The sequence below is a fragment of the Poecile atricapillus genome, chromosome 7 (assembly GCF_030490865.1).
Source record: "Poecile atricapillus isolate bPoeAtr1 chromosome 7, bPoeAtr1.hap1, whole genome shotgun sequence".
In the NCBI taxonomy this organism is placed as follows: Eukaryota; Metazoa; Chordata; class Aves; order Passeriformes; family Paridae; genus Poecile; species Poecile atricapillus.
The window spans coordinates 7,379,663-7,407,518 of NC_081255.1; the positions used below are offsets into that span (position 1 = coordinate 7,379,663).

The window sequence follows — 27,856 nt, forward strand, 5'->3', positions numbered from 1 at the left end:
TCTGAGAGGTCTTTTCCAACCTGATTGTGTGAAAAAGGACAAGAAAAAGATGAGGAGCGGCAAGTGGAGCAGAAACAAAGTGTTGTGGATGGAGAGGATCGGGGATGCTGCGGGCTGTGGGTGCGGTGGGTGTGTGCAGGGCTGGGATCTCTGTCAGCCCCGCTCGGCTCCTGCTTCTCTGAGCTCATTTCGGTGCCTGCCAGATTGAACTGACACTGGAGCTGTTTTATATTTTATATAATATATAATTATATATAAATTATAAATAATATATAATATAAATAAATATTTTTATATTTTATAATTTATACATTTTATAAAATTTTATAATTTTTATATATTTTATATATACATCGGGACTGTGTGAACGTACCGGGGGGAAATTTTAATTAATATGTTATTCGTAGTTGAACGGGAGGAAGATAAAATTCTGTTTATGTTATTGTTGAATAGCATCCAATTTATTGGTGCTGGATTATAAAAGGAGCTGTATTGCTCAGGACTGCATATAGTCATAATATGTAGAATAATAGGGCTATATAGTATAATAATACTGTTTAAGAGGGCTGTAATTCTAAATTATAGTTCTGTAATTCCAAAATCTGAGGAGCCAAGTGCCTCTGACGGCAGCGCGCGTTGTTACAGGACCCGTTGCCACAGCATCCTGCTCCCGCGGAGCGCTGCTGCGCGCAGCCACAGCTGAGTATTTTCTATGTGCATTTTAAAAGCGTGTGTGACAAATGTGTATTCGCTTGTTTTCACCCTAAAGCCAGGGATGTTCCCCGCAGCCGTGCAGCGGCACCGCCGCCTCGGGCCGGGGTTAACCGCGCCGCCGCCCCATTGGCGGGCGGCCCCCCCCCCCGCCGCTCCCATTGGAGGCGCCCGGCCGCGTCTCCCCGGCCGGGGCAGCGCTGGCGGCTGATTGGTGGGCGGGCGGCGCGCGGCGGGCGGGGCGGGCGCCCATTGGCTGTGGGGCGGGAGCGGGGCGCTGGGCGGCACCATGTTGTGGGGCTGGCGGGGGCCGGCGGTGGCCGGGCCATGGCGGGCGGGCGGCGGGCGCGGTGAGTGCGGCGGGCGCGGGCGGCGGGGCCGGGCCGGCGGCGCTTGAGGGACGGGAGCGGGACGGGACGGGACGGGACTCGGCTCCACTGCGGCTCGGGGCGGGTACAGCAGGGGCGCCCGGGCCTGGCGGCGGGAGGGAGGGGGCGGAGGGGCGGCTGCGCCCCGCGGAGCGCCGGAGGGGCCCCTGCGGCCGAACCGGCGGCGGGAGAATCACAGGATCAGGGAATCAGTGAGGCTGGAAAAGACCTCCGGGATCGTCGAGTCCAACCCGTGACCCAACAGCACCTTGTCACCACACCATGGCACCAAGTGCCACGTCCAGGCTTTCCTTACCTCCAGGGACGGTGACTCCGCCGCCTCCCTGGACAGCGCATTGCAATACATAACCACCTTTTATCGTGAAAAAATCCCTCCCTGTGTCCTACCCGAACCTCCCCTGGCGCAGCTTGAGGCTCCGTACTCTTGTCCTGTCGCTTTTTCCCTGAGAGAAGAGCCCGAGCTCCCCTGGCCACAGCCCTCTGTCAGGGAGTTGTGAAGAGCGGGGAGGTCCCCCCGAGCCTCCTTTTCTCCAGGCTGAGCCCCCCCCGGCTCCCTCAGCCGCCCCTCATCAGCCTCCAGACCCTTCCCCAGCTCTCTTCCCTTCTCTGGACTCGCTCCAGCACCTCCACGTCCTTCCTGACACCTCCGGCCCCCGGACACCCCCCGGCTTTGCCCGATGTGGTCGGCGGGGGCTGCATGGACGCAGCTCTGGCAGATGGGAATTTTTGTCCGCACTCCTGCGGTTCATTCCTCTTCTGGATGCTCGCTTTGAGGTGGGGACGCAGCCCCGTGCAGCTGTGAAGCCTCTCTGGCCATCTCTTAACCCTCGGGAGCAGCCGTGTGTACCGTGGGCTCTCACCGAGTGCCAGTCGCAGCTTGGCGAAGGTCATTGAGCACCGCTGGAAAAACACAACGTGTGTTCATAGAAGCGCTGACTCTGATTGTCAAAGCCGTGGGTTTAACCCTTTTTAAAGGATATCTCTCTTCGGATTCTTTCTGGATACAGGTGTGCATAAGCACTGCAGCTGTTTCGTTGTGCCTTCTGAGGCCCTACAATATCCATAGTGCTTTAGGGACTGAGCAAACAGAGTAAAGTGTAAAATGTAGATCCTAGGTTTGTAGTGGATTCATTGGGAGTGGATCCCACCTGGTACTTTTTACAGAACAGGCATTCTTGTGTCTTGTTTTAATTTGAAAATGGCTCCATTCACCCCTTGTGTCCTTAAGTCTGGCCTACATAGTCACTACAAGATTTGCCTCCACCTGAGGTGCAAAGTTGATTTTGCTTTGTGGTACAAAGTTGTCAGCTTTGGGTTGTGACACCAGAATCCCTCTGCCTGTCCTCAGGAGTGGAGGAGGGTGGTTGGCATTGTCCTACAGCAGAGACAGGCTCATTGCTGCTGAAAGCCAGATGGGTACATGGACCCTGGTTAAATTTTTAATGCTGCACTTATGTAGGAGCTGAATAAACATGTCGAGTGGAGAAGGGAAACTGCAGAATTTTCTCACTGCCTTGGCTTCATTTCCAAGTGGAGCAAGGCTCCCTAAAGCATTTCTAGCTGGCTTTATTGACCTGTAGTGGTCAGGTGGAATGTCAGTAACTGGGATGGGGACAAGGGAGCATTGTTCCAGCTCTCTTCTAACCAGGTCCCAGCACCCTCTGTCTCAGTACCCTTGGCTCCTGCCCCTGTCGTGTACTGTTCCCCATTTCAGTGCTCCAAATCCCTCCCTGCCCACATGGCATTCCCAGCTCCCTGCCCTTACCAACTTTGTGCACATGGGTTGCCCACATGGCCAAGGCATGCAGACAGCTGTTGAGCCAACACCACGGCCCTTCCTGCAGCACCCCTGGCCGCCAGCTTCCAATAAACACATAAACCCTGTCCTCAAAACATCTACTGTCCTCTCAGATGTGTTTGGAATTAGCTGGTGGATCCAAGTGAAAAGTGTCATTATATAAACTTTGTTTCCATAGGAAACACTGCTTGGTGGAAAGTCATTCTGCAAAGAGAATTTAATGCAGCCTGGTTTTCTGAGGAGCTGTTTGCCACATCCTACCCCAGCATCTCCTGCCTGGGCTTCCCAGTGGCTTCGGTGCCTGGTAACTTCTCCTTCCCCAGGGCTGCACCCAGGAGCTGCCTGTATCCCAATCTGCCCTTTATTTATGCAGCCAGCTGAGTCAGGTGTTCCTGTTTGCTGTGCCGGCAGCTGGGAAGGATTCAGGATATTTACCCAGTTGTCCTTGGCTTCTCAAGGCTTCTGTCCTCTATCTGGCCTGTGGTTTTTGTAAAGCTCATGCAAGAGTTCCTCTGACAAATTTGGTAGAAATGCAGGCGACAGATTCTAAAGTTACTAAGGGATATAACAGGCCAAAGGCAGGCAGACAGATGGACAGAATGATTTTGTTTCTTTCCAAAGCTGTGTGAGAATATTTCAGGTGGTTACTGATGGTTGCAGCTGCAGGCAGAGATATTGCAGTGGTTAAAATGCTTGTGTTCTTTCATATTTATCAGTATCGTGGCTCTCTGCTGGGGGTGCAGTTTGTGGAAAGTTTGAGTGTAGACTGTCACAGATTTTGCCTGTAGATAACGAGGGTTTTAACAGGAAGGGAGATGGAGAAACAGCAGACAAGTAAATATGTGGGAAGCCTTGAGCGCTAGATGACTAAACTTGTACACAAGGCAGGCAGCACGCAGAGAGTGGAAGTGACAGAATGAGTCTGAGAAATCCAAGGAAAGGTCTGTGGGAGCCTGCCTGTGGAAAGTGGAATAACAAGGCTCACACAGAGAGGGGAGGCATGAGCCACCAAGGAGCTGGCCAGAGAGGGGGAGGATGGGAAGGAAGATTGATCTGGTGAGACTGAAGGATGTTTTGGGAAGAGGAAAATATCACTACTGTATATGATGTTTCTTCAAGGCATTTTTCAGGATTTACTGGAGAACTTCTAAAGACCTTTTGATAGGTGATCCCAAAAGCTACAGTGTATATAAGAAAAACCCCTTGCATTAAACAGGAATTAGATTCTGCTCCCACCATATCCATTTCAGATCAGTGTCTGTTTGAGCTAAGATTTTTTGTGTACTTGTGCTGCCAAACTAAACCTTTGCCTGCCCCTGGACCTGATTTGTGACTTGGAGCATAATGAAATCCTGGCAAATTGTACACACAAGTATTTTTGACATAGCAGCTAAAAAGCCTTATAATATAAAAATAAGATTGTGATCTGAGGCACAGCATTGATTTTGTGACTCAAATAAAAAATGTCTTGTAGGATTTTTCTGCTAACTTTGTAGGCTGCTTATAGTAGCTGAGATTTTTCTAACAGGCAAATTGCATGCTGTTTTTTGAACTGGTGTGTTTGTGTGCACCCTGACCCCACCATAATACTGAGGAGATGCTGTTATTTGTATACTGAGTTGGAAGACTCATACTTGCTGAGAATACAGACCTGGTTGTAATAAGAGAAAGAATTGATCAGGAAATTTCCCAAAGAGGTAGTGAAAAACACTTATGCAAACCTTGCAGTTGACTAGAGCATTAAAAAGCTGTGAGGATTGTTTATTTCTGTCTGTTTTCTCTTTTTAGCTGGGTTTACTTTTGCCATTGTCCAAGACCCTTTTGCCGTTCATGCCACAGAGTTCTGTTCACCTTATTTCTTCCTTTCTAAAATTTTGGTGGTGTATTGTTATTTCAATTTTCTCATCTCTGACCTCATTCCAGGGCCAGCTTGACACTTCTGGAGTTCTCATAATCTTCCTTTCCAATCCAAGACTTTGCCAAAGACTTGCCTTTTTCAAATTGCTTTCTTCCAAAACTGCATAAATATTTTCTTACATGGCCTCAACGCTGTCACCCTTGCCATCTTCAATTTAAAACAGTAAGCTCAAGATCTTGCCGTCCGTGGTAAACTTGTTCATAAAAGGATTCAATTCCCTTGGCTTGTAGAGCAGAGAGTGTAATGTTGACACCAAGGAGCAAAGTGCAGGCTGTGTGCAAGGAGCACACTGGGAAATTGATTGCATGGCAACCTCTGAGGTGCTTTGGTGTTTGTTGGAGGAAAGCAGCCGATGACTCATGTCCTCAGATGTCGCTAAAAAGTGAGAGCCAACTCACCAGCAAATAGTTTAATATTTAATTTTATTTAATTTTGTAAATTCTCTTTACCTCATTGAAGGGTTTCAGCCAAAATTAGTTTCAAAGCCATCACAAAACATAAACTAAGTAAATGACCTTTAATTTAAGTGACTATAGCTGTATTCTCCCCACGAGTCCCAGGAGGAATATCCCTAGAGAAACCCAGCATTCCTGGAAATCAGTCTAGAAAAGTGAGTGCTCATCTTGAGCTCCAGAGGTGTGGAACATCCTGCCCTGTGCTTTAATGCTTTAGTCAGCCAGCACTGAGCTGTGAGACTTCTTTTAAATGTGTGTGTACACATACACATATCTCACAGCGAGGAGTAGCTGTTCTGAAATGACCTCTGTTCTTCTGCCTAATTCCTTACAAACTCAAGTGGATTTTAAAAATGAATGGAAGCAGATCTTGATTACAGCAGTGCTCAAAATGATTCAGAATTAGTAGTTTTAAAGAGGTGAATTATGCAGTCAAAATGAGAGGGTACAGGTGCAGCCAGTCTGCTTTGCTTGTCTGCTTAAGTTTAAGAATAATGTGATTATTATTTAAGGATCTCTTCCTGAGTGAGTCCATATCTGCAAGAATGAGAGCTTTTTGGTCAGGTGCATCTTCCTTGTCTGTGCTTCTCATTCTTGTGCTTGCAGTGGGTAATGTGCAGGTGGCAGTGCTGTCTGGAGAAGAACAGGCTGCCAAAACAGAACTAGATGAAGAATAATACATGCTCTAATTTCCATATAAACATGTGATTTGTTCTCTTTCAGTATGAGCACAAGCACTTATTTTCCAACAGATTAAAATCAGTATTGCACAGTTAACAGGGGACCACAGTTCTAGTTTGAAGCATCCCTGCACTTCTACCCTCTGCCCTTCCTGGGGTCTCTGTCCTGCTGTGAGTGCTGTCAGGGATGTGGGAGAGCCACACAGCTGCATGGGTCTGCTCTAGACCTCATGTAAATTTGTTTTGGGTGCTATGGAGTCCTCTGTGGGTTTGCATCTGCTTTCATACTAACACTCTTACACCGTGCCAGCCTGATTCTGCACTGATGGCTGTGACCTGTGTGTGCCTCACCAGGCATGGCCTGGCTGTCCTGTTGGTAAATGAGCCTGTGGCAGCTCATTTTTCCCCAGCCATGATTAACTGTGGCTGATTTATACACTTAACTGTTAAATTGCATGGGAAGGCTTTTCTGTGTCAGTCCTCCCCCAGCTCAGGGTGCTGTTTGATGGGGTTTGCATGATCCGTGTGGCTGGTGCAAAGAGAGATTGCTGCTGGCTCCCAGTGCCCCTCAGAGGTGTGCCTCATGTCCCCTTTCCATTTAGCTTTTGACTGCATTCAGCTAATACTAGGAAGGTAATTCTGTCCTTTTAACTGAATACAGTTGATGATGCATTCTCTGGTCCTTACATGTGAGCTCTGCCCTAGCCAAGGCTTTTTGAGGGGCCAGACATGTCTTGCAGCCCACTGTCAATATCGAAACAGATGTGGCTTTAACTGTCATAGGTGAGGCTGCTGAGACCAGGCAAGGGTTAGTGGTCTGGCATATTTTTTCTAGTTAGTTTGACTGAGATTGCAGACACTTTGTATATTTTCTGTGGTTATGGGTTTTACAGTTGAGTGCACAAGGTATTTAGTTAACTGTGAGGAAGTGAAGATGTCTTCTCCCACCCCAGCTCAATTTTTTTTAAGAATGGAAAAAATGCTGAGTAAATTACAGTGGCAGCAAATGAAAGGCAATAAACAATTAAGTCTATTCTGTCCTTATGTCTTGTTCCTTCAGGAAAGGAGGCTGAGCAGCTGTTCTCACTGTTGTGAGCTGTCTTAAAATCTACCTGGGAGCTTTTCTGAGGGATAGGTCTTTAGGACACCAGCACTTACAGGATCTCGCACTAGTGGAGGAGCACATGTGAAATTGGAGCAATCGCGTTAGACTACGGTTCCCTGCAAAAGTCTTGCCGGTGGTGGTTGCAGCTGCTCTGATTTCAGCTGTGCAGAGATGCTATCTGGCAATTTCCCCTTCCATGCAGATCACAGGAAGGCTGCAGGAAGGCAACAAACCCAGTGTGTTTTAACAGAAGTGTTGGGGCTTTAGGATACAAGTTTCCACGAATGCAGGTTTATGTTCCAAGCACAAACTTGATTTTGAGTTTGGTGGGATCTGCGGGATTGTAAGTTTGTGTTTTGTTTATTTTTAGGGGTACCAGGAGATGCTTCAGTGGTGAGACATCTTTTACAATGCAAATTAGCCATGAAATTCATCAACTAACATCCCCTTCCTCACCCTGATCTCCAACAGACTTCCCGTAACGCTCGGAAGAAAGGGTCAGGGGAGAAGGGCTGAAGGGCACCATGAAGCTGAAGCAGCGAGTTGTGCTGTTGGCCATCCTCCTCGTCATCTTCATTTTCACCAAGGTTTTCCTCATCGACAACCTGGACACGTCGGCCGCCAACCGGGAGGACCAGCGCGCGTTCCAGCGGATGCTGTCGGGGCTGCGCGTGGCGCTGGACCCGCGGCTGGAGCACACGCTGCAGTCGCCCTGGGAGATCGCGGCGCAGTGGGTGGTGCCCCGCGAGGTGTACCCCGAGGACACCCCCGAGCTGGGCGCTGTCATGCACGCCATGACCACCAAGAAGATCGTCAAAGCTGATGTGGGATACAAAGGGACGCAACTGAAAGCTTTGCTGATACTTGAAGGAGGACAGAAGGTCGTCTTCAAGCCCAAGAGGTAAATACTGCTTTCAATGACTGCATTAATAACTGCTTTATTTATATACTTTTTTTTCCTCCATGTTGTCACGTCAACATTCAGTGAATTTTTCTATAAGTGGAAGGACCATCCTGTTATTTTTGAGGCAGAATAGAGCCTTGCTGGTGCTCTAGTAACACTATGTTGCTGTGCCAGCTGTCTCTCAGGCTGTACAGCCTTGATGCTCATTACAGCCTGTCTTTAGATTGAAAGAATAATCACTGTTCAGTCCTGAGGGAGTGTTGGTTAGACCTGATGTTTCTGAACCGTATCTTTCTGACCGTGGAAGTGCAGCTTCTGGCAGTTTGGAGACAAGCTTCGTCTCCTTGTTGTGTCAGAATGCCAGGGGAGGGTGCAGTTCAAGAAGGAAGAGAACTTGGCAGTGGTCTTAAAAGTACATCTGTGTGTCTGATGTAGTTGAATGTAGGCTGTAAAAATGGTTTGGGTAGGTCAGAGTGAGAGCCCCTGAGCCTCCTGCCTGCCAGTGGTGAGACCTGGAGGAGGAACTTAAGAATGGAGGATAGTGATAACTCCTTGGTATGGCCTTGGTTTACAGTGATCCTCAGAAAAATTTTATATGATTGAATGTTTCTGAAGAGTCTTAACTGTAAAGCTTTTTGAACTGTTTGTCTTTGGGGAAAAGGAGAAGAAAGATGTTAAAAAGTAAGGCCAGGTGTGTTTTAGGAAATTTCACTGCAAATGAGAAGTGTCACGACAGAAAAGGATTTTGGGTTAAGCAGAGCAGGCATTACGGTTTCCTGTCCTGTTGATGAGCAAGTGCAGAGGTCACAAAGATACTCTGAGGGTTGGAACACCCCTGCTCAGAGACAGGCTGAGAGAGCTAGGGCTGTTCACCTGGAAAAGAGAAGGCTCCAGGGAGATTTCAGAGCCCTTTCCTGTGCCTAAAGGGGCTGGAGAGAGATGGAGAGGGACGTGGGACAAGGACCTGCAGTGACAAGGGGAATGGCTTCACACTGATAAAGGGCAGGGATAGATGGGATATTGGGAAGAAATTCTTCCCTGTGAGGGTGGTGGGGCCCTGGCACAGGTTGCCCAGAGAAGCTGTAGCTGCCCCATCCCTGGAAGTGTTCAAAGACCAGGTTGGACAGGGCTTGGAACAGCCTTGTCTAGTGGGAGGTGTCCCTGCCCACGGCAGAAGAATTGGAATGAAATGTTCCTCCAACCCAAGCCAGTCTGTGATTCTGTGATTCGAGAATGAGACAAAAATCTCTGAACAGGCAATTCCTGCTCTGGCTGGAGCTCCCCTGCAGGCCCAGGCAGTGTGAGCCTTGCACACAAAGTCCTGGTGGTACGAGAGGCATCTCCTTCAGTGAAAGCACTGGGTATTCACAGCATTCCCACAGAGCTTTCTGTGTCAGGGAATGCAATCAAGGGTTTCACCGAGCGTTAAATTGCGTTCTGTAATGCCCTGTCTGTGCAGGCAAACACAGGCACTGTGCTCCACCAAGGACACATGCAGCTGGAGTATTTATAGGAGTACTAGAGATTGTGGCCTTGGCCATCCTGGTAGACCCATGTTCTGTTTGTGGCTACTGAATAGCCAGGCTTGTGGGCAGAGTCCTGTTCTGGCACTGCAAGAGAGTATATAACCAGCTTTGGACCTGAAAGCTCTGTCAAAGTTACTGCTGAAAACAGTTCTGAGCAAACTTAGCAGCTGGGGAAGAAGGAATTCCCTCATTACTTTTGCTCTGGAAAGGACTAGATGCCTACTGTGCATGGAAACAAAAAGTTTGGTCAGGATTTACTAAAAAATCCCAGCTCTGCAGCTTTCAAAAAGTGACCATGTTTCCAAAAGCCAGCTGTAAGTACATACCAAATACCTGCCTAACCTGGGGATTAACTGTCTCACTTCAAATTTACTTGAAATTCAGCTTAATTTACTAACAAATAATACTTGCAATCATCACATATGGTGGTATATGTGACAGAAGATGCTGGCTTGCCTCTGGAAGCTCCCATTTGGCAGGAATCCTGCACTGGTGAATTCTGTTTTGAGCTGCCTGGCAGAGAAGCTGAAGCATTTGCTCAGGCTGGGGAAATGGACTGTCTTCTCACCCCACATCCTTCCTGAGCAAGGCTAAAACATCAAAGTCGAGCTCTGTGCCTTCTCCTACACTTTTGTTGCTACTGCTTGAATACAAATTCTGCTGGAAAGAATCCAGTTTACACAATTTGATACATAGATGGAAATGAGAAAACAGGCAACTTAATTCGGCCTCATTTTATTTGAAAACATGTTGCATTTTGCCCATTTGCTTGGTATTGATTGTGGTATTTCACACTCAGCTGCAGTGTGGTGCTAAAGCAGGATCTACACTGATCGAAATGTCAGGAAGCTGAGAAATTGGTGTTTGCCTTGACTAAGTACCATCTACTAAAAGATTAAAAAAAGGAGCAAAAAGCCTTGCACTTCACCAAAATACACCATTGTTGTTGCAATGAGTGGCTAATTTCTATTTTTTGCTTATTTTTTAATTATGTCTTTTCTTTGCCAGAAATAAAGGCTCTGTTTATACCCAGTATTGTCCTCTGGTTCACTCTTGCTGATTTTTTATCTACTAAAGATTGCATTTACCATCTCTTCCACAATATAAGATTGTATTTGAGAATTGTTAATGTGCAATTCTTTCTAACCCCAAAATCATTTGTGGAATTGTTGCTTTCCAGTATAAATAGCCCCCTGTTCCATAGCAGGGTCTGTGCTCTTTGTTCTAAGATGTGATTTGTCATATGGTTGGATTAAAATTTATTAGCTGGAATGTGAACTGCTTCCCAAGCTCTGGAGACCACTGTACATCAATGACCTTTCCTCCTTATTTACCACTTCAACAGTCTGGACACTTTAATCTCATTGATGTTTTTCCCCTCTCCCATTGGCAGTCACTTGGAAAGTGACCCAGATACTCTCTAACTGTTATTAAATTGTTATTAAATTGGTACTCTGAACAGTAAAATTGTCAGGAATTCTACACAGACTCACTTCATTTGACTTATTTCAATTGCAGATATGCCAGGGATTATATAGTGGAAGGAGAACCCTACGCTGGCTACGACAGACACAACGCAGAAGTGGCAGCCTTTCACTTGGATAGGTATGGAATTACTGCTTTAGCTGGTTTTATTGCCTTTGGAAAATACCAGGAAAGAAGGAGTTCTTTGAAGAATACACCTCAGATGGGAGTGACCTCTAACCTGCCCATCTACTACATTGAAGCCAAAATAAGAATTAGCTTATTCTGTGAAACTTCATTTCTAAGATCTGTCCAAGAGTGTAATATTTTAGATACTTGTGTAAAGTTTGGAAAGGAGAATGAGCCCTGAATCCACTCTGGTTAATATTACAGGGGAGAAGGAGCTTAGCCAAATGCTGTGGAGGAGTCTGAAATACTAAATGTATGTGTTGAGTTCATGTCCAGTTCACTAAAAAGTCAAGACTAACAGTTTAGTCTAGATTAAATATGAATCAGTACATCCTAGAGGAAAACCAGCAGTTCATATATTAATTGTGCTTGGGGTACCCAGGTGGTTTTGTGGACCTGTGCTGGAGGTGCAATTACAGAAAAAAATGAAAATTATAGGATGTTCAAAGAATAGGACAGAAAACACCAGACACTGAATGTCAATAGTTAGGAAATGCTGTTAGGGCTGCAATTTCACGTAACATAAATGAGCACAGTCTCTGTTTCCTCATAGGAAGATTTGGAGGTGAAGACAATTAAAATCTTGAGAAAAAGAATAAGGAGGGACAAATATAACAAAGGGTAGAATGGTTGAACTTAAACTGAAGTTTCTCAGAACATAGATAAGAGCCTTATCACTGTGACTAAACTCATAGATGGTGACAGAGATATTTGTTAGTCCTGATTCACTTGTGGAACTCATTTCACAGTAGAAATCAGTAATTCTAGGAAGAATTAGAATATCTAGGGTGATAACTGGTTGAATAACACCCATTGCTGCTACAGCCAGCTTGTGCTGGTGGGCCAAAATCATGGTATATTAAGATTTAAAAAAAAAGGTAATATAGCCAGATGTCAGTGCATTTGTGCTTTAGAGAAGCATACAGGCTTCAGGTTCCCTGAAAAAGTAGCAATTGAACATTCAGTCAGAGCCTCTTCCAGTGTCCAAATCCCACTTAACACTTCTTTGTTGTCCATTTGGTCATGATTTTGTGCTTTTTTTCCTCTGGCCTTTCTCTGTGGCTCTGCACCTCTTTATTCTTCAGGAACACCAAGGTTGTCATTGTTTCAAGAAGGATCCTGGATCATTTTGTGTGTTTACCACTGATGGGGAGGCTGTGCTTTCCAGGATCGTGGCCTCTCAGCTGTGGGTCTGAAAATACAGGGGCAGGTTTTCCACATCTCAGCTCTGTGCTTGTTTTCTTGGAACATCAGAAACAACTCAGGCTGTGCATAGCTCAGTATTGGCTCTGAGTTTTGTCCTTATGCACATGACTTGTTCAGACAGACATTTTGTGTTGCACTTTCTCAGAGTTACTTTTCTACTTACAGAAGGGGATTTACTCACTGAGTATCTAAAACAAATCCTTTTCAGTTTTTGGAGTGACTGTCCCAATACATCTGTGGAGTGTCAGTTGTCCTCTTTCCAAAAGAGCCTTTTCAGGATCTTTTTCTGAGATGCAAAGACTATCAAAAGGGTGTCAAAAGTGCATTAAGAGAGTTGGGGCTGGCAATTCTTTGATCTTTGTTCTTTTTTAAGCACTTTTAAAATTCCATTACAAATGCCCGAGTCAATTGTGGTCACAGACCAAAGGCTGTGACAGGCATGGGAGTGGAACCTGGATTTTGTAACTCCAAGTTTTATGGTTGTTCTTCCCACCTCTGTTTTTCCAGGCACTTCTGAGGCATTCACTTTTGTTCTACCATTCTCTATCCCCTTCTCCTTCCTTGAGCCAAACAAAACAATTCTTGGATTGGTTGCTTTCAAGTGTCATTGAATTTGGCTTAAGCATAACATTTCAATAGATAGTGGTTCCCACAAATTAAAATGATCTTTCCAGGTGACCAGCCCACGGGCCATATGGTTTTACTGCTTCAGACACATGATGGATATTCCTGGTGTGAGGTCTGAGTTTTGAGAGTTGGAGCATGGTGCATCCTCTGTTGCTCTGCTGCAAATGCTTTAATAAAGGAGTGTCACTGATGGCCTATAAAGCAAGTTTAACATCCAGGCACATAAGAAAAATTAATTTCCTTACTTAGAGAGGAGGTAGCTGCAGGGCTTCAGCTTTACTCTTTGGTCTCTGTTATCTCTGACAGAGACTGTGAGGGTTTTTTGTTATAATTTTGAGCTGCTGCCGATGTTGCAAATTCTCAGGTCGTGTTTTTTGCCCCCCAATCAGAATCCTGGGTTTCCGCCGAGCCCCGCTGGTGGTCGGCAGGTTTGTGAATCTGCGCACAGAGATCAAACCAGTGGCCACAGAGCAGCTCCTGGGCACCTTCATGACTGTGGGTAAGTGGATTCCATGGACTGTGCTGCCCAGGAAAGGAAAAAAGCTTAATGGGGAAAAAGCCGTGAGAACCTGACACAGCTATAGAACAGTGAACCATGATGCAGGAAGCGCTTTCTGTGCCAGGAGAGATCTTGGATAACCCTCTTTGGTGGGGGAGGAGGACTTGGTTTTGTTCAAATAGTGTTCCCTCATGCTGCTGTTCCAGATGGGATTTTTGTTTTGAGTAAGAATTTTCTCTCTGCTGTCAGAGATGGTTAGAAAAATCTGTGATTAGACCTGAAAAGAATAACGTATTTAATGTGAAGCGAGTGGTGATTTGGGATAATTTATAGAGCTGACACACTGGTTGGTATTAGATGTTGTTTGTGCTGCATCAGAGCCTGCAGAGCACTTAAAACCAAACATGGCAGAACTTCCCTGTGTTGTTTACAGTAATAATGCTGTGAAGGGCACATAATAGAAGCTATTAATGTGAACTCCTACCAGGTGGTCATTAAGCACCAAGAAATTACTTATACTGCAGCCTTAACTCCCTCAGGCTTTCATAAACCATCCAATTATTACTCTTTTGTTTGTTTGTTTCGTTTCCTAATCAGAAGGCTCCAGAGATGATTGTTCCTTACCTCTGGTAACATTCCTGTTAGAAGTGCTGCTGGCAGTCTCACCTGCTGCCTGACACTGCCACTTAGAAGGTGCAACTTCCAGATGAAAGTTGCAGCTCAGCCTCGCCAGACTCTGCTGGCATTCACATGGGGTGCCTGCCTCAGGCAGGCTTTATGTTTTCCAATTTCAGCCAAGATAACCAAGCTGTTCACTAGCAGCAGTGCTGGCTTGAGAAGTAAGGCTCCAGAAATTTTCATTGCTCCTCCTTAGATTCCTTGGAACTGCTGTTCTGCAAAGCAGGAGCTAAAGAAATGGGTGGATCTGTGGAGGAGTTATGATCTTTTGTCAAGCCAAATTTGACAAAGTTCCTGAGGTTTTGAAGAGAGAATTCATTCATACTCAGTGCAGGTTTACTGGAATTACAGCTAGAATCTCAAAGAATTCTGTCTCTTGTTAGACCTGCTGCAGGCCCTGGATGGGAAGAGAGACTTGAAGATTTCCATACAAATACGACTTCTGATCTGCAAGCTCTGTGTTTGTAATAATCTCTGACATCCTCAGGTTGTCTGACAGAATACTGGGAGCACAGGGTCTGGATGGAGGGCTCCAAAGGAGTGCTGGCTGAGAGGCAGGGATGTGTGAGGATGGAAAGGGAAGAATATGGCTTTTGGAGAGCTGGGCCTGCTCTGGGGAGGATATTTGAGGTAGAACTAAAGGAAGAAAGGACAGAGAGTAATCACAACCAAGTGAGACATATCTGAAGAATATTTTGGAAGGACATCTGTGAGAATGGAACTGAATTTAACTTGGTGAGGATCAAGTGAAGGTGAGTTAAGAAGGGGAAAATAGAAAAGCTTAGACTGAAACTACTAATGCAGACTGCTCCAGATTACTTGATGCTACAGGATGCATCAGTGTTAGTGGACTAAAGGCTGCAGTGTTTTACTGCTCCTCTCCTGTCGGAAGACATTGATGAACCTTTGACAGATCTCCATGCCTGCATCATGTGAGAGTGATAATTGTTTCTGTCTCCTCTCCTGAGTCAGCTCAAGTAGCTGAGATATGTGGCAGTTCTCAGGGCACTAGATCCCTTCAAGTTCTGCTGTGTGTCTTTTCACTTACGTCTTTTTGGTCAGCTTTTTCAAATAAGTGGGAAATCTGATCCATGAAGTATGAAATGTGAAGAACAAGCAGTGTTAACATTGCAAAGTCAGGACTACGAAAGGATCACAAAAACTTGTTGATAGTGTAACGTTGTATTAATTCTCAGAGTGATAAAGTCATTAGAAAGGATAACTGCTCTTTCCTTTTCATATTCTTTAATTGCTCTGAATGAGGGGATGTGTGTGTAATCTCTTTTGAACCTCTCCCTCTCAGAGACAGGAAGCACAAAGGCAAGTGCACTGAAATCCTGTCATGGGGCAGCCTCCACTGCAACAACATGCTCCTGACTTTCAGCTAGATTCCTTGCATTAACACCTCTTAATTTGACACCTCTTAATATTTTTCTTTTTAAGGCAACAACACTTGCTTCTATGGGAAGTGCTACTATTGTCGGGAAACAGAGCCAGCCTGTGCAGACGGGGACATCATGGAGGGCTCAGTGACCCTGTGGCTGCCGGACGTTTGGCCCCTCCAGAAACACCGGCACCCCTGGGGCAGGACTTACCGGGAGGGAAAACTTGCCAGGTATGAGAACATGGCAGTGTTATTCTTTATAGATGATAATTTGCACTAAAATGACCCTCGCAAATACAGTGGTTAATTAAAGAGCATGAAGTGCTTTCACAACCTACAGCTGTGTCGACAGCTTTCTTAGTACAACTGTAGGTGCCAAGAAGTCCAGAATAAAATTTAAATAAAAATGAGAAAACAAAAAAAATCTTCATTGTTTTCCACAATACTAAGCACTGTCCTTTTCCTGTATCTTGGCTGGAACAGAACTCCACAATGCAGTCATTCCAGGCTCTGAAAATCTTGTCTGTGGGCAAGCTAAGACTTGTCTCTTGTTCTGTTGATGCTGTGGCCCCTGAAATGTGGTAGCACTGTGCCATACTTAATATCATGATCCTTGTAGTTTGTTTTCAGAGTTGTGGAACTGGTTTAACTTAAGCTAGGCCCTGTGTCATGGTTTGACACTGGCCAAATGCCAGGCGCTCATGGAAGTCATTTGCTCACCCTCTTCTGTTACAGCTGGACAGAGGAGAGGGAAAAAAGCATTAATGAAGGGCTCATGAGTTGAGATAAGGACTGGGAGAAAAAAAAAAAAACACTCTAAGGGAAAAACAGGTCCAGATTTAAAGGTATGAAGTAAGTTTATTATTAACAGAGTCAGAGGAAGATAATGAGAAGTAAAATAAGCCTTTGAAACACCTTTTTTTCCTCATAGCCCCTTCCCATTGACAGCACAGGGAGCCAGGGCATGGGGGTCTTGGTCAGTTCATCACTTGAGATCTTTTTCCATTTGCTCAGGGAGAGAAGTCTTTCCTTTGTTATGCCATGGGGTCCCTCCCATGGGCAAACAGTCATCCCAAAACTGTTGTGGCATGGATCATTTATCTACAGGGTGCAGTCTTTTAAGGATAGGCTGCTCTAGCTTGGAAGCAGGGGCCTCTCTGTCTCTGTAGTTGAGTCTCCCACTGGATCATAGCTTTCTCTGGCATTCACACACTCCACCATGAGAACTTTTCCCAAGGGCTGTGAGTGGATCTCTGCATCCCCATGGACTTGATGCATTACAAGGGGACAGTTTGTTTCACCATGGTCCTCACCACAGCTTACAGAAGAATCTCAGCTCCAATGCCTGGAGCACCTCCTCCCCTTCTTTCTTTTCCACTGGCCTTGGTGTCTCCATGCTGTTCTCCCTCACATGTCCTCACTTCCTCCTCTTCTCTGACTAGAAGAAAAACTGCTGCTTGTAGTAGGCACCATTGTCAACAAGTTCCACTAGCCCCAAGATTCTTGCAAGATCCCGCAGCGCGAGAAGTTGATCTCGTCTAGGTTCCACACTGGGGAATCACTCATCATGCTTCCACTGCCAGCCATCAGAGATTGGTTCTGTCAGCCATGGTGGAAGCTTCCAGCAGCTTCTCACAGAAGCCACTCCTGTGGCCTTCCCCTGTCACCAAAAAATCAGGCTGTGCCAAATCAACACACCCTGGAAAGTCCTTTGCTTTGAATGCCATCAGTATTTAGTGACCATGCTCAGCATGTAAAGAATGCAAAATCCCACATTTGTCTTTCATTAAGCAGCTTTCTGCAATAGATGTAACGCATCTGAGTTCCTGAGGTGGGAATGTTTTTGCTATGACCAGAACAAATGGGTTTGAGCTCAGTAAATTTTTCCAAGTCTGTCTTGAACTTGAAAGTGATTAGAAGAGATTTTCAGTCCTTGATCTAAAGTATCCATTGATTTCCAATGATGTGATTGTTCTCAGAATCTCATCCAAAGGCTCTGTTGAATTGTTTTAGAGTATAAAATGCACAGATTGAATTTTGAGCAGCAGATGTTTTTTCTTTCCCAGCAGGTCAAAATCAGCTGTGTTCAGTACATGGTACATTGCAGTAATGAATGGGATGCATTTCTTGGAGGTGTTCCTCCTATTGAGAGGCTCCTTTTCATCACACCCTGCCTGCTTACACAGGGGTTTATCTTGATTCCTCTGCTGATTTGATATTTGGTGTATTTAAACTCACACTTGCCTCTTTCAAATGAGGTTACAAGTTTCTGGTGTTTTTCACATTGTCATGCTGCCCATTTCACATTGAGAGATCAGAACTAAAGTTTCTTGGTGTCATGCTCTCCTTTTTCTGTGCCTGGTAATTGTGGAAAAATAACTCTATAAGAATTTTTCCCTGCTCTAGCCACTCTTCTGAGCTGACCTTTTGAACACAATTCACAGAGGCACATTAGTGTATGTAATTTTTAATGGAGGTGTAATAGACAAAATCCCTGACCTTCCAAGGCCTGTGCTAATACAATATAAATGATCAGAAATGAGCGTTGAATAAAAGTCTCTCTTGAAAGACTGCATGGAAAATGAGGAGAGAGAGCAGTTTATCTGAAAAATTGTGGCAAGGAGATAAAGTACTGCTCTAAAGTAAAATGAGAGAGAAAGAAACACTTGAGGAAGGGTGAGATGCAGCATAAGAAGAGTATCCAGAACAAGGAGAAGAGGTTCTGAGACTGCTCCTGTGTGGATTTGTGCTACACATTGAGTGTGAGTTGGACCTTAATCCCTCTTCCTAGGGGGATTTAGGCACAGCATTTAAGGAACTCTTATCAGAAACATTGAGAAGATAAATTTTTAACCTCTCTGATTTGGATACCTGGAGGAAAGGTGGGATATTGGGACCTCTGGCTCCAGACCACTGGAAGATGAAGTGGGGTATGTGGCAGTTGTAGTTAGATTCTGATCTTCCTACTTTTATGACTGTCTGCAGATTTGAGCATGTCAGCAAGTCTTCCCAGCTTGTGTTTCCTCTATCTCTGTTTCCAAATCACAGATGGTTTAAGGCATTTCCAATTTAAGTGCTATTTTGTGAAGGATTGTTTCAGTCCTTACATGGAAGATGTCCTTGTTATTTAGGTTGACAGATGGAAAGGATATACACCAGAGATTTGGCTGTTTTGGTGGTGGTGTTGAATAGCTTTGAAATCTGTAAAGAAGAAAATGAGAAAATTTAAAATCCTAGCATTGGAGAATTGAGACATGACATCCATGTTACAAGATTACCTGGAGAAGGAGATAAGAGGGAAGCTTGAAATCTTGTGAGTGGAGAAGAAGGTGAGATAGTCTGCAAAGGAAGAGGAGAGGAAAGAGTCAGCTGTGAGTGAAGGAGAGTGAACAATGTGAAGCCCTTCTCCAGGGGACAGAGGGGCTCATTACTAACCACAGTGAGGGTATTTGCATTAGAAAGAAAAAAGGAAGGGGATGGTTGGAAAGCCAGATGGAAACAGCTCAAGGCAGTGGAAACAGACACATTACTGAAGTGTTCCTTGGGAAGCTGAGGGAGGAAAGGCATGGCTGTAATCTTCCCACAAGACAGCCTGGCCACTGTGGAGTTGTGAAGAAGCAAACTCTGACTTCATTTTCCGTAGGAAGATGATCTTTGTGTATCTTTGAGCTGAAACTACAGCTTGCTCCATAGGCTGGGATGTTAATGCAGGGTTTACTCTCTCATGAAACGCTGTTGTCAAGCTCTTCCTTCTTGGTCTAGCCTGGGCTGCTCCCCTCTCTTGGTGCACTCGAAGGTGACTGAGGGCAGCTCTAAGTGCTGTTGCTGTGCAGTGGTGGTTCCCTGAAGGGCTGCTTGGTTCCTCTCTGGCTGCAGGTGGGAGTATGACGAGAGCTACTGCGACGCCGTGAAGAAAACGTCCCCGTACGACTCGGGCCCGCGCCTGCTCGACATCATCGACACGGCCATCTTTGACTACTTGATCGGCAACGCCGACCGGCACCACTACGAGAGTTTCCAGGATGATGAGGGAGCCAGCATGCTCATCCTGCTGGATAATGCCAAAAGGTGAGCCTGGGGACAGTCCTGTTGGCCTGGCAGTGGTGAGCGCAAGGGCACACATTTATCTGCTCTGTCTCTCTCTGTTTGCTCTCTCTCACAAATTTATTCTTTAATATCTTTTGTAATCGTCTTTCTTTTTTATCAGAAATTATTCACCAAGTCTTAGAGTCCTTGAAAGGCTGTGGTGCTAACAGGACAAGGGGGAGTGGATTCAAACTGAAAGAAAGTGGGTTTGGATCAGATATTAGAAAGAAATTCTTCCATCTGAGGGTGGGGAGGCCCTGGCACAGGTTTCCCAGAGAAGCTGTGGCTGCCCCAGCCCTGGAAGTGTCCAAGGCCAGGTTGGATGGGGCTTGGAGCACCCTGGTCTAGTGAGAGGTGTCCCTGCCCATGGTAGGGGGTGGAACAAGATGAACTTTAACCCAACCCAACATTCTAGGACTCTATGATTCTACTCTGTGCTCTAGATACTCTTTTGTCTTGGCAAAGTCTTGCTCAAGCTACAGAAACTCCTGAGTTAACACAGTATTTCCCAAAGCAACTTTGAAAGCTTTCCTCAAGTCTCTCCTCCTATCCCCAGAAAAGCCCTTTCCTTTTAGGCTTTTAATTAAAGGAAGAAAACTTAAGCTCTTTTATTTATCACGAATCAATGAGTACTGAAATAAAAGCAGATCTTTTCAAAATGTGTTTCTGAATAATTTGGCATTCCCTGCCTTCTGATATGCCTACTCAGGCTTTGAAAAGTTAAAAGTTTAATGTGGAGGTAGAAATGATACCAAAAGCAAAATATGATGATGTTCTAAATGTGGACACTAACCCAAACAAAAATGTTTTAAAAATGTGTTTAGAATATGAGTTCTTCTATCTTTGCTATAGTTTTGTATGTTGTCCACTATAGGTTAAAAATCGTATTGAAGACACAGCCTTGTTTAAATCATAACAATGTGATTAATTTTTCCTAAAAATATAAAGATCATCTACTTGCCTTTCTCATAATTTAGTCCAGATGTTCCTTGGTGCCATGACCACTTCCCTGGGAACTTATATACCTTTAAAGCTATGAATAACAGAATTATTTGAGTAGAATAATGCCAGGCCCCTGCAGCAACTCATCTTTATTGAAGGGTGTCTTGGTTTGAAAAGACAAGTGTTCTCTGAGGAAGGTAGGAGCCTCCCTTGAAATGGGAAATGTAAACCCTCGCCCTCCAAATTACTGTAATTTTGAAATTAAGAGGTTCTCAGGCCAAGATATGGGAGTAGGAATAACACTTCTTTACTAGTATGTATAAATTTAAAAAAAACCTGCAACTTAGTAGGAAATGTAAAATAAAATGCAAGCTGACACCCTGTTGGGCAGGGTGTTGGTAGCAGTTTCATTAAATGGTGGCTGCAGTCCTCCTGGAGTGGCAGATGTGGTTCTGTTGAAGCAGTGACCCTGTGGAAGGGTGTAGATTTCCTCTGAAGGTCCAGGGGTGGTGTAGATGGGCCAGAGGAAGAAAGGCTGTGGTGTTCCAAGGCTCAGATTATATCCAGGTAGGAATGCTGGGCTCCTCCCCCTGGGTGGAGCATCTCCCATGGGATGATGTCATTTTATCAGTCAATGGCCCATTAACAGAAGAGATCCCCCTGCAGTTTTGAGGGATGGGTCATGGAAGAGAAAAAGAACAGTGCCACACCTGGTTTTAACAGCTTGTAGTAGAATACAGACTTTAGGTTACATCTTGCATTGCAACCCAAGACAAAGGGAAAGTTCTTAGTTGAAAACAGTATTATGAGGAAGGTGAAACTATGAAAAATAAATTCAGCATGTGTTTAGATGAAGCTTGAAATACTGTGGAAGCCTTCTGGCTTGAAATGTTTGAGTTGATCACCTTGTTAGTGAACTGTTGCTCTTTGGTTGTTGCTGTTTGGTTCCTTCATGTCCAGCTGTGTCAGACAGACAAAGCTCCCATTCTGCATGCCCAGAATACCACTTATTCCTCACCCCTGCATCATTTCTAGACTCCTCTGAAATGCCTTTCTAAGGTGCCTTGGTCTGATAAAGAACTGGGTATGCTGGTGCTGCTTCTGTTTACCTGCTTAGCTGATGCTGATGAGAGTTACATCTGTGACTGGTCATGGCCTGTTTATATTTTAATTTAAATTATTTGATCTCTTGGAGCATGAAATTGCCTAGTATTGATTTCTCTGAGTTCTTCACAAAGCTCTTTATGTTGAGAACAATCTTAGGAGTTCAGCTGGTTCACTCAGTTTTAATTTTTCTTTTCAGCTTTGGAAACCCTGCCCTGGATGAAAGAAGCATTTTGGCTCCTCTCTATCAGTGCTGCATGTAAGTGAAACACAGGGGTGCTGTTCACTTATGTAATTGCTGTCCTTTGCAATATCATTAACTTGTGAGCCTTCTGGCAACCTGAAGAGGTTTGCTGGGGTCCACAGTGCTGTACTTATTTGAGATATTGTCTGTTTGATGGATTGTCACTGCCTGAGAAGCTGAGGGATCCATTTTCATGTACACTGGAGGGTTAGCTGCACAAAGTGGTCTTACCTCCAGGTCACTGGTTCAGATCTATCCACAGTCAGTGTGACAGGTGCTTTGCATCTGCAGCAAATCCAGTCCCCATCCAGCTCCTGATAAATCAAAGTTCACATCCCAGCTTGAGTTCTCCCTGGCAGAAGCGAAGGATCCAACGTGTCTGGCAATTTAATCATTTCAAATGTGGCTTCTAAAGAAAACTGCAGTCCTGCTCAGGGGGCTTCTCTCAAGTAAAATTTGTAGTTTCTTTGTAGAGTTTTGTTTCTGTTTGGCCTTCTGAGCTGTGGTTTTATTTTCAGAGGCTGTGACTTTATGATTTCTGTTCTGTGTACACTCTTACCAGGCCATTGCTACTTCTCATTAGGAAATAGATCCTGCAAGGTCTGGATCAGCCTGAGAGCTCTGATCCTCTGGAACAGCCTGAGAGAGCTGGGGTGTTCAACCTGGAGAAGAAAAGGCCCTGGGGAGACCTCAGAGCCCCTTTCAGTGTCTAAAGAGGCTCCAAGAGAGCTGGAGAGGGATTTAGGACAAGGGGAATCTATCACACTGATAGAGGGCAGAGTTAGGTGGGATATTGGGAAGAAGTTCTTCCCTCTGAGGAGGTCCCATCCCTGGACATGTCCAAGGCCAGGTTGGACAGAGCTTGTAACAGCCTGGTCTAATGGAGGATGTCCCTGCCCATGGCAAGGGGAGTGGAATGAGATGTTCTTTAAGGTCCCTTCCAGTTCAAGTCATTATGGGGTTCTATGAAAATTTACAGGAAAAAAAACACTGAGATACCACTTTCCTAACTCTGGCACTTCAACATTAACTCTTCCAAGCCTTCCAAATGGAGCTTGTCCATGAAGCTTGTCCGTGAAAGGTTTTCTCTTCCAAATTGTCTGGGACCTCTGAAAACTGGGAACTTTGCAGAAAGCCTGAGCTGTCATCCTGCTTGCACTAAGCACAGCTCCCTGAATGCTGCAGTACACCTGGCCTATGGTCTGCAAGATCCTTTTAAAAGTCACATGGAGAACAGCTAAAGAATTTTCAAATTCTTTCTTTTTCCTGCATTAATTTTAAATGCAAGTTTAATTTCGTGCTTTATTGAGATTCTTCTGGAGTCTTTGTCATCTTGATTTCCCCAAATGCAACCAGAGGAGAAGTTTATCTCTGTAAGAGACTCTGCAATTTCCTGCTTTTCAGATATTCCTTCTTTCTGGTACTGGGCAAATGCCATGTAAGAATTCATTTGCGTAATTGTTTTAACTGTAGGTTTGTTACAACACTTGCTTATTTTGCTGGTTTTATTAGAGGCCATCAAACCAGAGTTTAGACCAGGGATGCTAAAGATTTGGCCCTGAAAGATTTGGGGGAGAATCCCAAGAGACTTCACAGAACATGAGAGTAGAGATTGGCTGACATAAACAAGCTCAGTGGCCAGTGAAGAGGAAAGGTCACTGCTGTGTTCTCTTTCTTGCAAGTTTGGTCAACTGCCTTTTGTGATTCATTATTATTCAGTGATGCTCTTCCTGAGGTGACCTTTGTTTGAATTTGTTACTTTTTCCTTCCTTTTCTTTCTTTTCCAAACCATGTCATGACTGAAGACCTTCTGTCCTCTCAACAGGAAGTGTTCCTGTGTAACATCAGTTGTGTCACACCGGGTTGATCCTTCATCACCTTCAGTTTTCAAGTTTCATTAGATCCTGTCTGTGACACAGTTTCACCTGGACCCTGCCATCCCAAACCCACTTCTGCAATGAGTCTTCGTTCTTGATGTGCCAGGCTCCCTCAGGAGGCTGGCTCTGCTATTCCCAGTGGGATGCAGCTGGGCCAGGGTGTGGTGACGTGTGTTTGTTTCTTTTGCAGCATCCGGGTTTCTACCTGGAACAGGCTGAATTACCTGAAGAACGGAGTCCTGAAGTCTGCCTTAAAAACTGCCATGTCGCATGACCCCATCTCACCTGTGCTCTCCGACCCTCACCTGGACGCCCTGGACCAGCGGCTCCTCAGCATCCTGGCTACAGTGAAGCAGTGCACAGACCAGTTTGGGCCAGATGTTGTGCTGGTGGAAGACAGGATGACTCTGTCTCACTTGTAATCGTAGCGGAACGCGAGACGAAACTCCTTTTTTTAAAAACAAACGAACAAAAAAGCGATAGAAAAACAGCACAATCAGTTCAGAAGGGCTGTGGCCAAGATGGACTGACATGAACAGGAAAGCTCCCGAGCCAGAGGAAGGGAGGTGACACTGTTTTTTTCCTTGGGCTGGATGTGAGAGGTGGGCAGGGGGCTCGGATGGCTCAGCCCCCATGGTGGCCACTGTGGCGTGTCCATTGCCGGCGGTGGGCGTCGCGCTGGATGAAAACGGCTCTCGGTGCTGGTGCAGTGTGTGGAATACAGAACTCCTTTGTGGACTGATCTGGAGGGGACAAACAGAGATGAACAGTACAGTTCTCTCCCCTTCTCTTCCCCCTATACTCTGGCGAGTTTGTCTGATTCAGGGTTGTACACAATCAGCTCTGAGCTGGTTGGGCATTTTACTGCTTCTCTAGAGAACGAGCGAGGGGCGAATAAAATAACTGTTAGACTGAAGAGTTGTGCCACCCCCCAGGGGTGGGATGTTCTTCTCATTGTCTGAGGGGTGGGAGAGGGGACCTCTCTGCTGCTCACTTGGCTTTTCCTTGATAAAAGGCTTGGAAAAGGGGTTGCCTCATTTGTGATAATGCTTCAGTGTTTTTGCTGAAGTCCTATCAAAGATTTATCCACAGGGTTGGAGATTTAGGAGAGGACAGGGTGGTTATACAGCACTTGATAATTAAGGGGTTATAGTAAGTTTCCATGTGTCTTGTCACTTGTTTTTTAAGGAGTCTGGCAAGGTCTGAGTAGAGAAAATATCCTTGCAGTCCTGTGTCCATTATAACCCAGTTTTCATTCTCTTGTAGCTGAGGAGGACAGAATCTGTCCTTGGAAGCAGTTCTGTGTAGTGATGTCAGGCTGCTTTACTGTGAGCCCTGAGTGCTGTGGAGCCTCTGGGCATGTGGGACTGGGGAAAGAGGAGTTTGCTGGACTTCCCCAGTCACCAGCAGTAACCTGAGGTGTGCAGAAAGCCCTGAGCTGTGGTCTGTCTTCATCTCACCTGAGAGAGCTTCCTGCTGCTCCCTGTGACCCCAGCTCAGCACTGCTGTTCTTGGTACCCCAGTGTTGGGGTCCCACGTTCACCTGGTTTGGCTGTGGCTGAGCTCAGAAGCTGTGACCACTTCCAGGAGGTTTTCTGCCTTCCCCAGCTGCTTCCTGCTGCCCCCACTGCGATGTTCTGCCTGGGATGGTCCTCCTGGGGTCCTCATGAATGGTTTTACCCTAGAGAAAAGTTGTTTTTTCAGGGCAGGTTTGCAGCACTCATCTTGTGCTAGTCCTGTTGTCCTTCAGCACCTGTGCTGCCAATGAGTTTGTGTCATAAAACCGATCACCTTGGGGCAGGTCTCAGTTTGTGTCTCCAGAAGAGAAGCAGCTTCATCACTATTTCCAAACTGAACAGCTTTGCATCAGTGTTCAGCCAGCACGGTCCTTAATGTAAGGAAAGAGCTCCCTTCTCCAAGTGATTACAGGTTACTGGACTTGAGAGCAAGAGCACCAAATTGTCAGTTTGAGCCCTTTTCCTTGATTTTCCTGTCAGGATTTCTCTAACTGCAGTGTGGCAGGCAGGTGAAGAGCTGTCTCCTGTTCTTGCACCTTGGCTGCACCTGATCTAGGAGGTGTCAGGGAGACAGTTTATCTGAAAAATGCAGGTTTTGGTTTATTTTGCTGAAGTCTTTTTCTCATTGCATGAGCAGAGTATCTTGAAAGTAGAATGTGACTGCTTACCTGAGGTGGAATTTTAGGTTATTCTTGCTCTCTTCTGGACTTGGCCACAATCACAGATGCGTCCCAGAGCAATGAGATGATGGGATGGGACCTGGAGTTATTTACTGGAGTTCTTAGTCAGGATGGTGACACACAGCCAGCTTTGAGGACACTGTGAAGCTCATACCTCTATCACCTGATAACAGAACACACTTTAGAAGCTGTGGGTGGTGCCTGTGGGGCAGGAGCAAGTGCTATTTTAAGCTGTTTCCCAGGAAATTTCAGATGATTTACCCAAAGGGAAGATGGTGAAACACATGGCTTGTAGCATTTCAAAAAGCGTATTCTTCTCTTTGAGCTTAATCATGAGTTCTTAATATTTTGGGAGGGATCTACCAAAATTTAATTTCTGATTTCTGTGTGATCACTCTTGATATTTACATTTGATTTAACAATGGGTTCAAAAAAAGGTCTTTCAGTCTTTGAAATTAAATTAGTGTTGAGGACTTACATATTGTTTTAAGCTAAAGCTTTTGCTGTCAGGTGGAACCTGGAGATAAGTTTTTCCCCAGTATAAATGTCAAAGATTTAAAGCAGGGTATTGGTTTATTTTGGTTTACTTGTGGACAAAGGGCATGAAGTCCAGCATTATCAGTAGAAGGAAACAAGAAACGGTTGGTTTTTGGGGTTGTTTTTTTTATTTGTGATATTGATGCTGCTGGTTGCTATGAACACTACTGGAGGTTGGTGTTCTGCAGCAGGAAAGAAAAATAAATTCCTCTCTTAAACCAAAATCAGGAAGATCTGGTTTTGGCCTTGTGACAATTTCTGCCCTTTTGGCAGTGATGATCCTTTTGCTTGAACACAGAACCCCATGAAAATTTAAGTTGTAACAATTGCAAAGCAAATGAGGAGCAACATCCGGGTGCCAACAGGGTCTGCTTGAATCTCTGAAAATAACATTGTTTGCAAGGCAGGTGCTCTGTCCAGGAGGTTTTCAAGACACCTTCTGATTCTTGTTCACTGTGCACGTGTTCCCCGCTGGCCCCAGATGTTACACACTGGTTGTGTCGTGGTTATCAATGATATCAGAGCACTGGAAGCACAGAAATCAAGAACTAATTAAAGAGCCTCATCAGCCATCTGCTATTTACCTCCTCCTTCCCAAGTCAGCCATCAGGGGGAGGACACACTTGAGTCAGCTCCTCTTCAGCAGCTGATGAACTGGAGTGTGTCTTGCCAAACAAACTTCAACTCAAAAGTACTAATTTATTAAGAAGGTAATTTATTTACTGCAGCAGCTGGAGCAAGATGCTGGAAACAGATCCCCCTCTCGGATATGCCAGAGGAGGCCCCTGGGAGCTGCTGCACAAATGGAGTTGCTAATAAGCAAACAGAACGCAATCATGACTTTCTACTCCTATCCCCCGGGGTCAGATCCCACATAAAGCAACATTGTGTGAATAAAGATTTTAATAAAGCAACATCAATAGATTGCCTAAGTCTCTTTCTCCCTCCCCTGTCTGTCTCATGTTCCAACATGTGGTGGGCTGAATGTGTGAAGTGTTTTGCTGCTGCTGTCTCCCAGTTACTCCTCTGCTAATGGTTGTCAGTGGCATTTTCTCCACTCGTGTATGTCCAAAACATGCAGCTTGTTTGCCAGAGCCTTGTTGATAAGGAGAGTGTCCCAAAGGAATACAGAAATAAAACACACCTAGATTGAAGTGGTTTTCTGCCCGTGCATCCCATGGCCCTGCTTCTGCTGAGCACGTGGGCTGAGCCCCTGGCAGTGTCCCAGGAGCTGCTTCCATGGAGCCAGGGATGGACACTGGCTTGTGGGAGGTGTCTCTAGAGCTGGCAGGTGCTCGTGGCTAAGCTTTTATTGGGGGGCAGGTCACTGCTCCCC

The 27,856-nt window shown here is 45.4% G+C and overlaps 1 protein-coding gene across 3 annotated transcripts; it reads left to right on the plus strand.

The window, feature by feature from the left end:
* Nucleotides 1–971: 971 nt before the first annotated feature.
* Nucleotides 972–27,455, plus strand: FAM20B (FAM20B glycosaminoglycan xylosylkinase). Of its 3 annotated transcripts, none has more exons than XM_058842863.1 (8): nucleotides 972–1,061; nucleotides 7,528–7,957; nucleotides 11,005–11,091; nucleotides 13,362–13,471; nucleotides 15,593–15,764; nucleotides 19,410–19,601; nucleotides 21,865–21,924; nucleotides 23,977–27,455. In XM_058842863.1, exons 2-8 carry the CDS (start codon nucleotides 7,581–7,583, stop codon nucleotides 24,206–24,208), a joined length of 1,230 nt encoding a protein of 409 aa, XP_058698846.1. In that variant the 5' UTR covers nucleotides 972–1,061; nucleotides 7,528–7,580; the 3' UTR covers nucleotides 24,209–27,455. The 3 variants fall into 3 exon arrangements, with proteins under 3 accessions (XP_058698846.1, XP_058698844.1, XP_058698845.1); XM_058842861.1 differs by having other exon boundaries at nucleotides 996–1,061; nucleotides 7,427–7,957; XM_058842862.1 differs by lacking the exon at nucleotides 972–1,061 and adding an exon at nucleotides 3,104–3,202 and having other exon boundaries at nucleotides 7,427–7,957.
* Nucleotides 27,456–27,856: the final 401 nt, after the last annotated feature.

Bases quoted from the DNA above. Each gene is read 5' to 3' on its own strand.
- FAM20B (XM_058842863.1), top strand. From the start codon at position 7,581: ATGAAGCTGAAGCAGCGAGTTGTGCTGTTGGCCATCCTCCTCGTCATC. The intron at 7,958-11,004 runs GTAAATACTGCT...TTTCAATTGCAG, and splicing joins GTCGTCTTCAAGCCCAAGAG to ATATGCCAGGGATTATATAG. The intron at 11,092-13,361 runs GTATGGAATTAC...CCCCCCAATCAG, and splicing joins GCAGCCTTTCACTTGGATAG to AATCCTGGGTTTCCGCCGAG.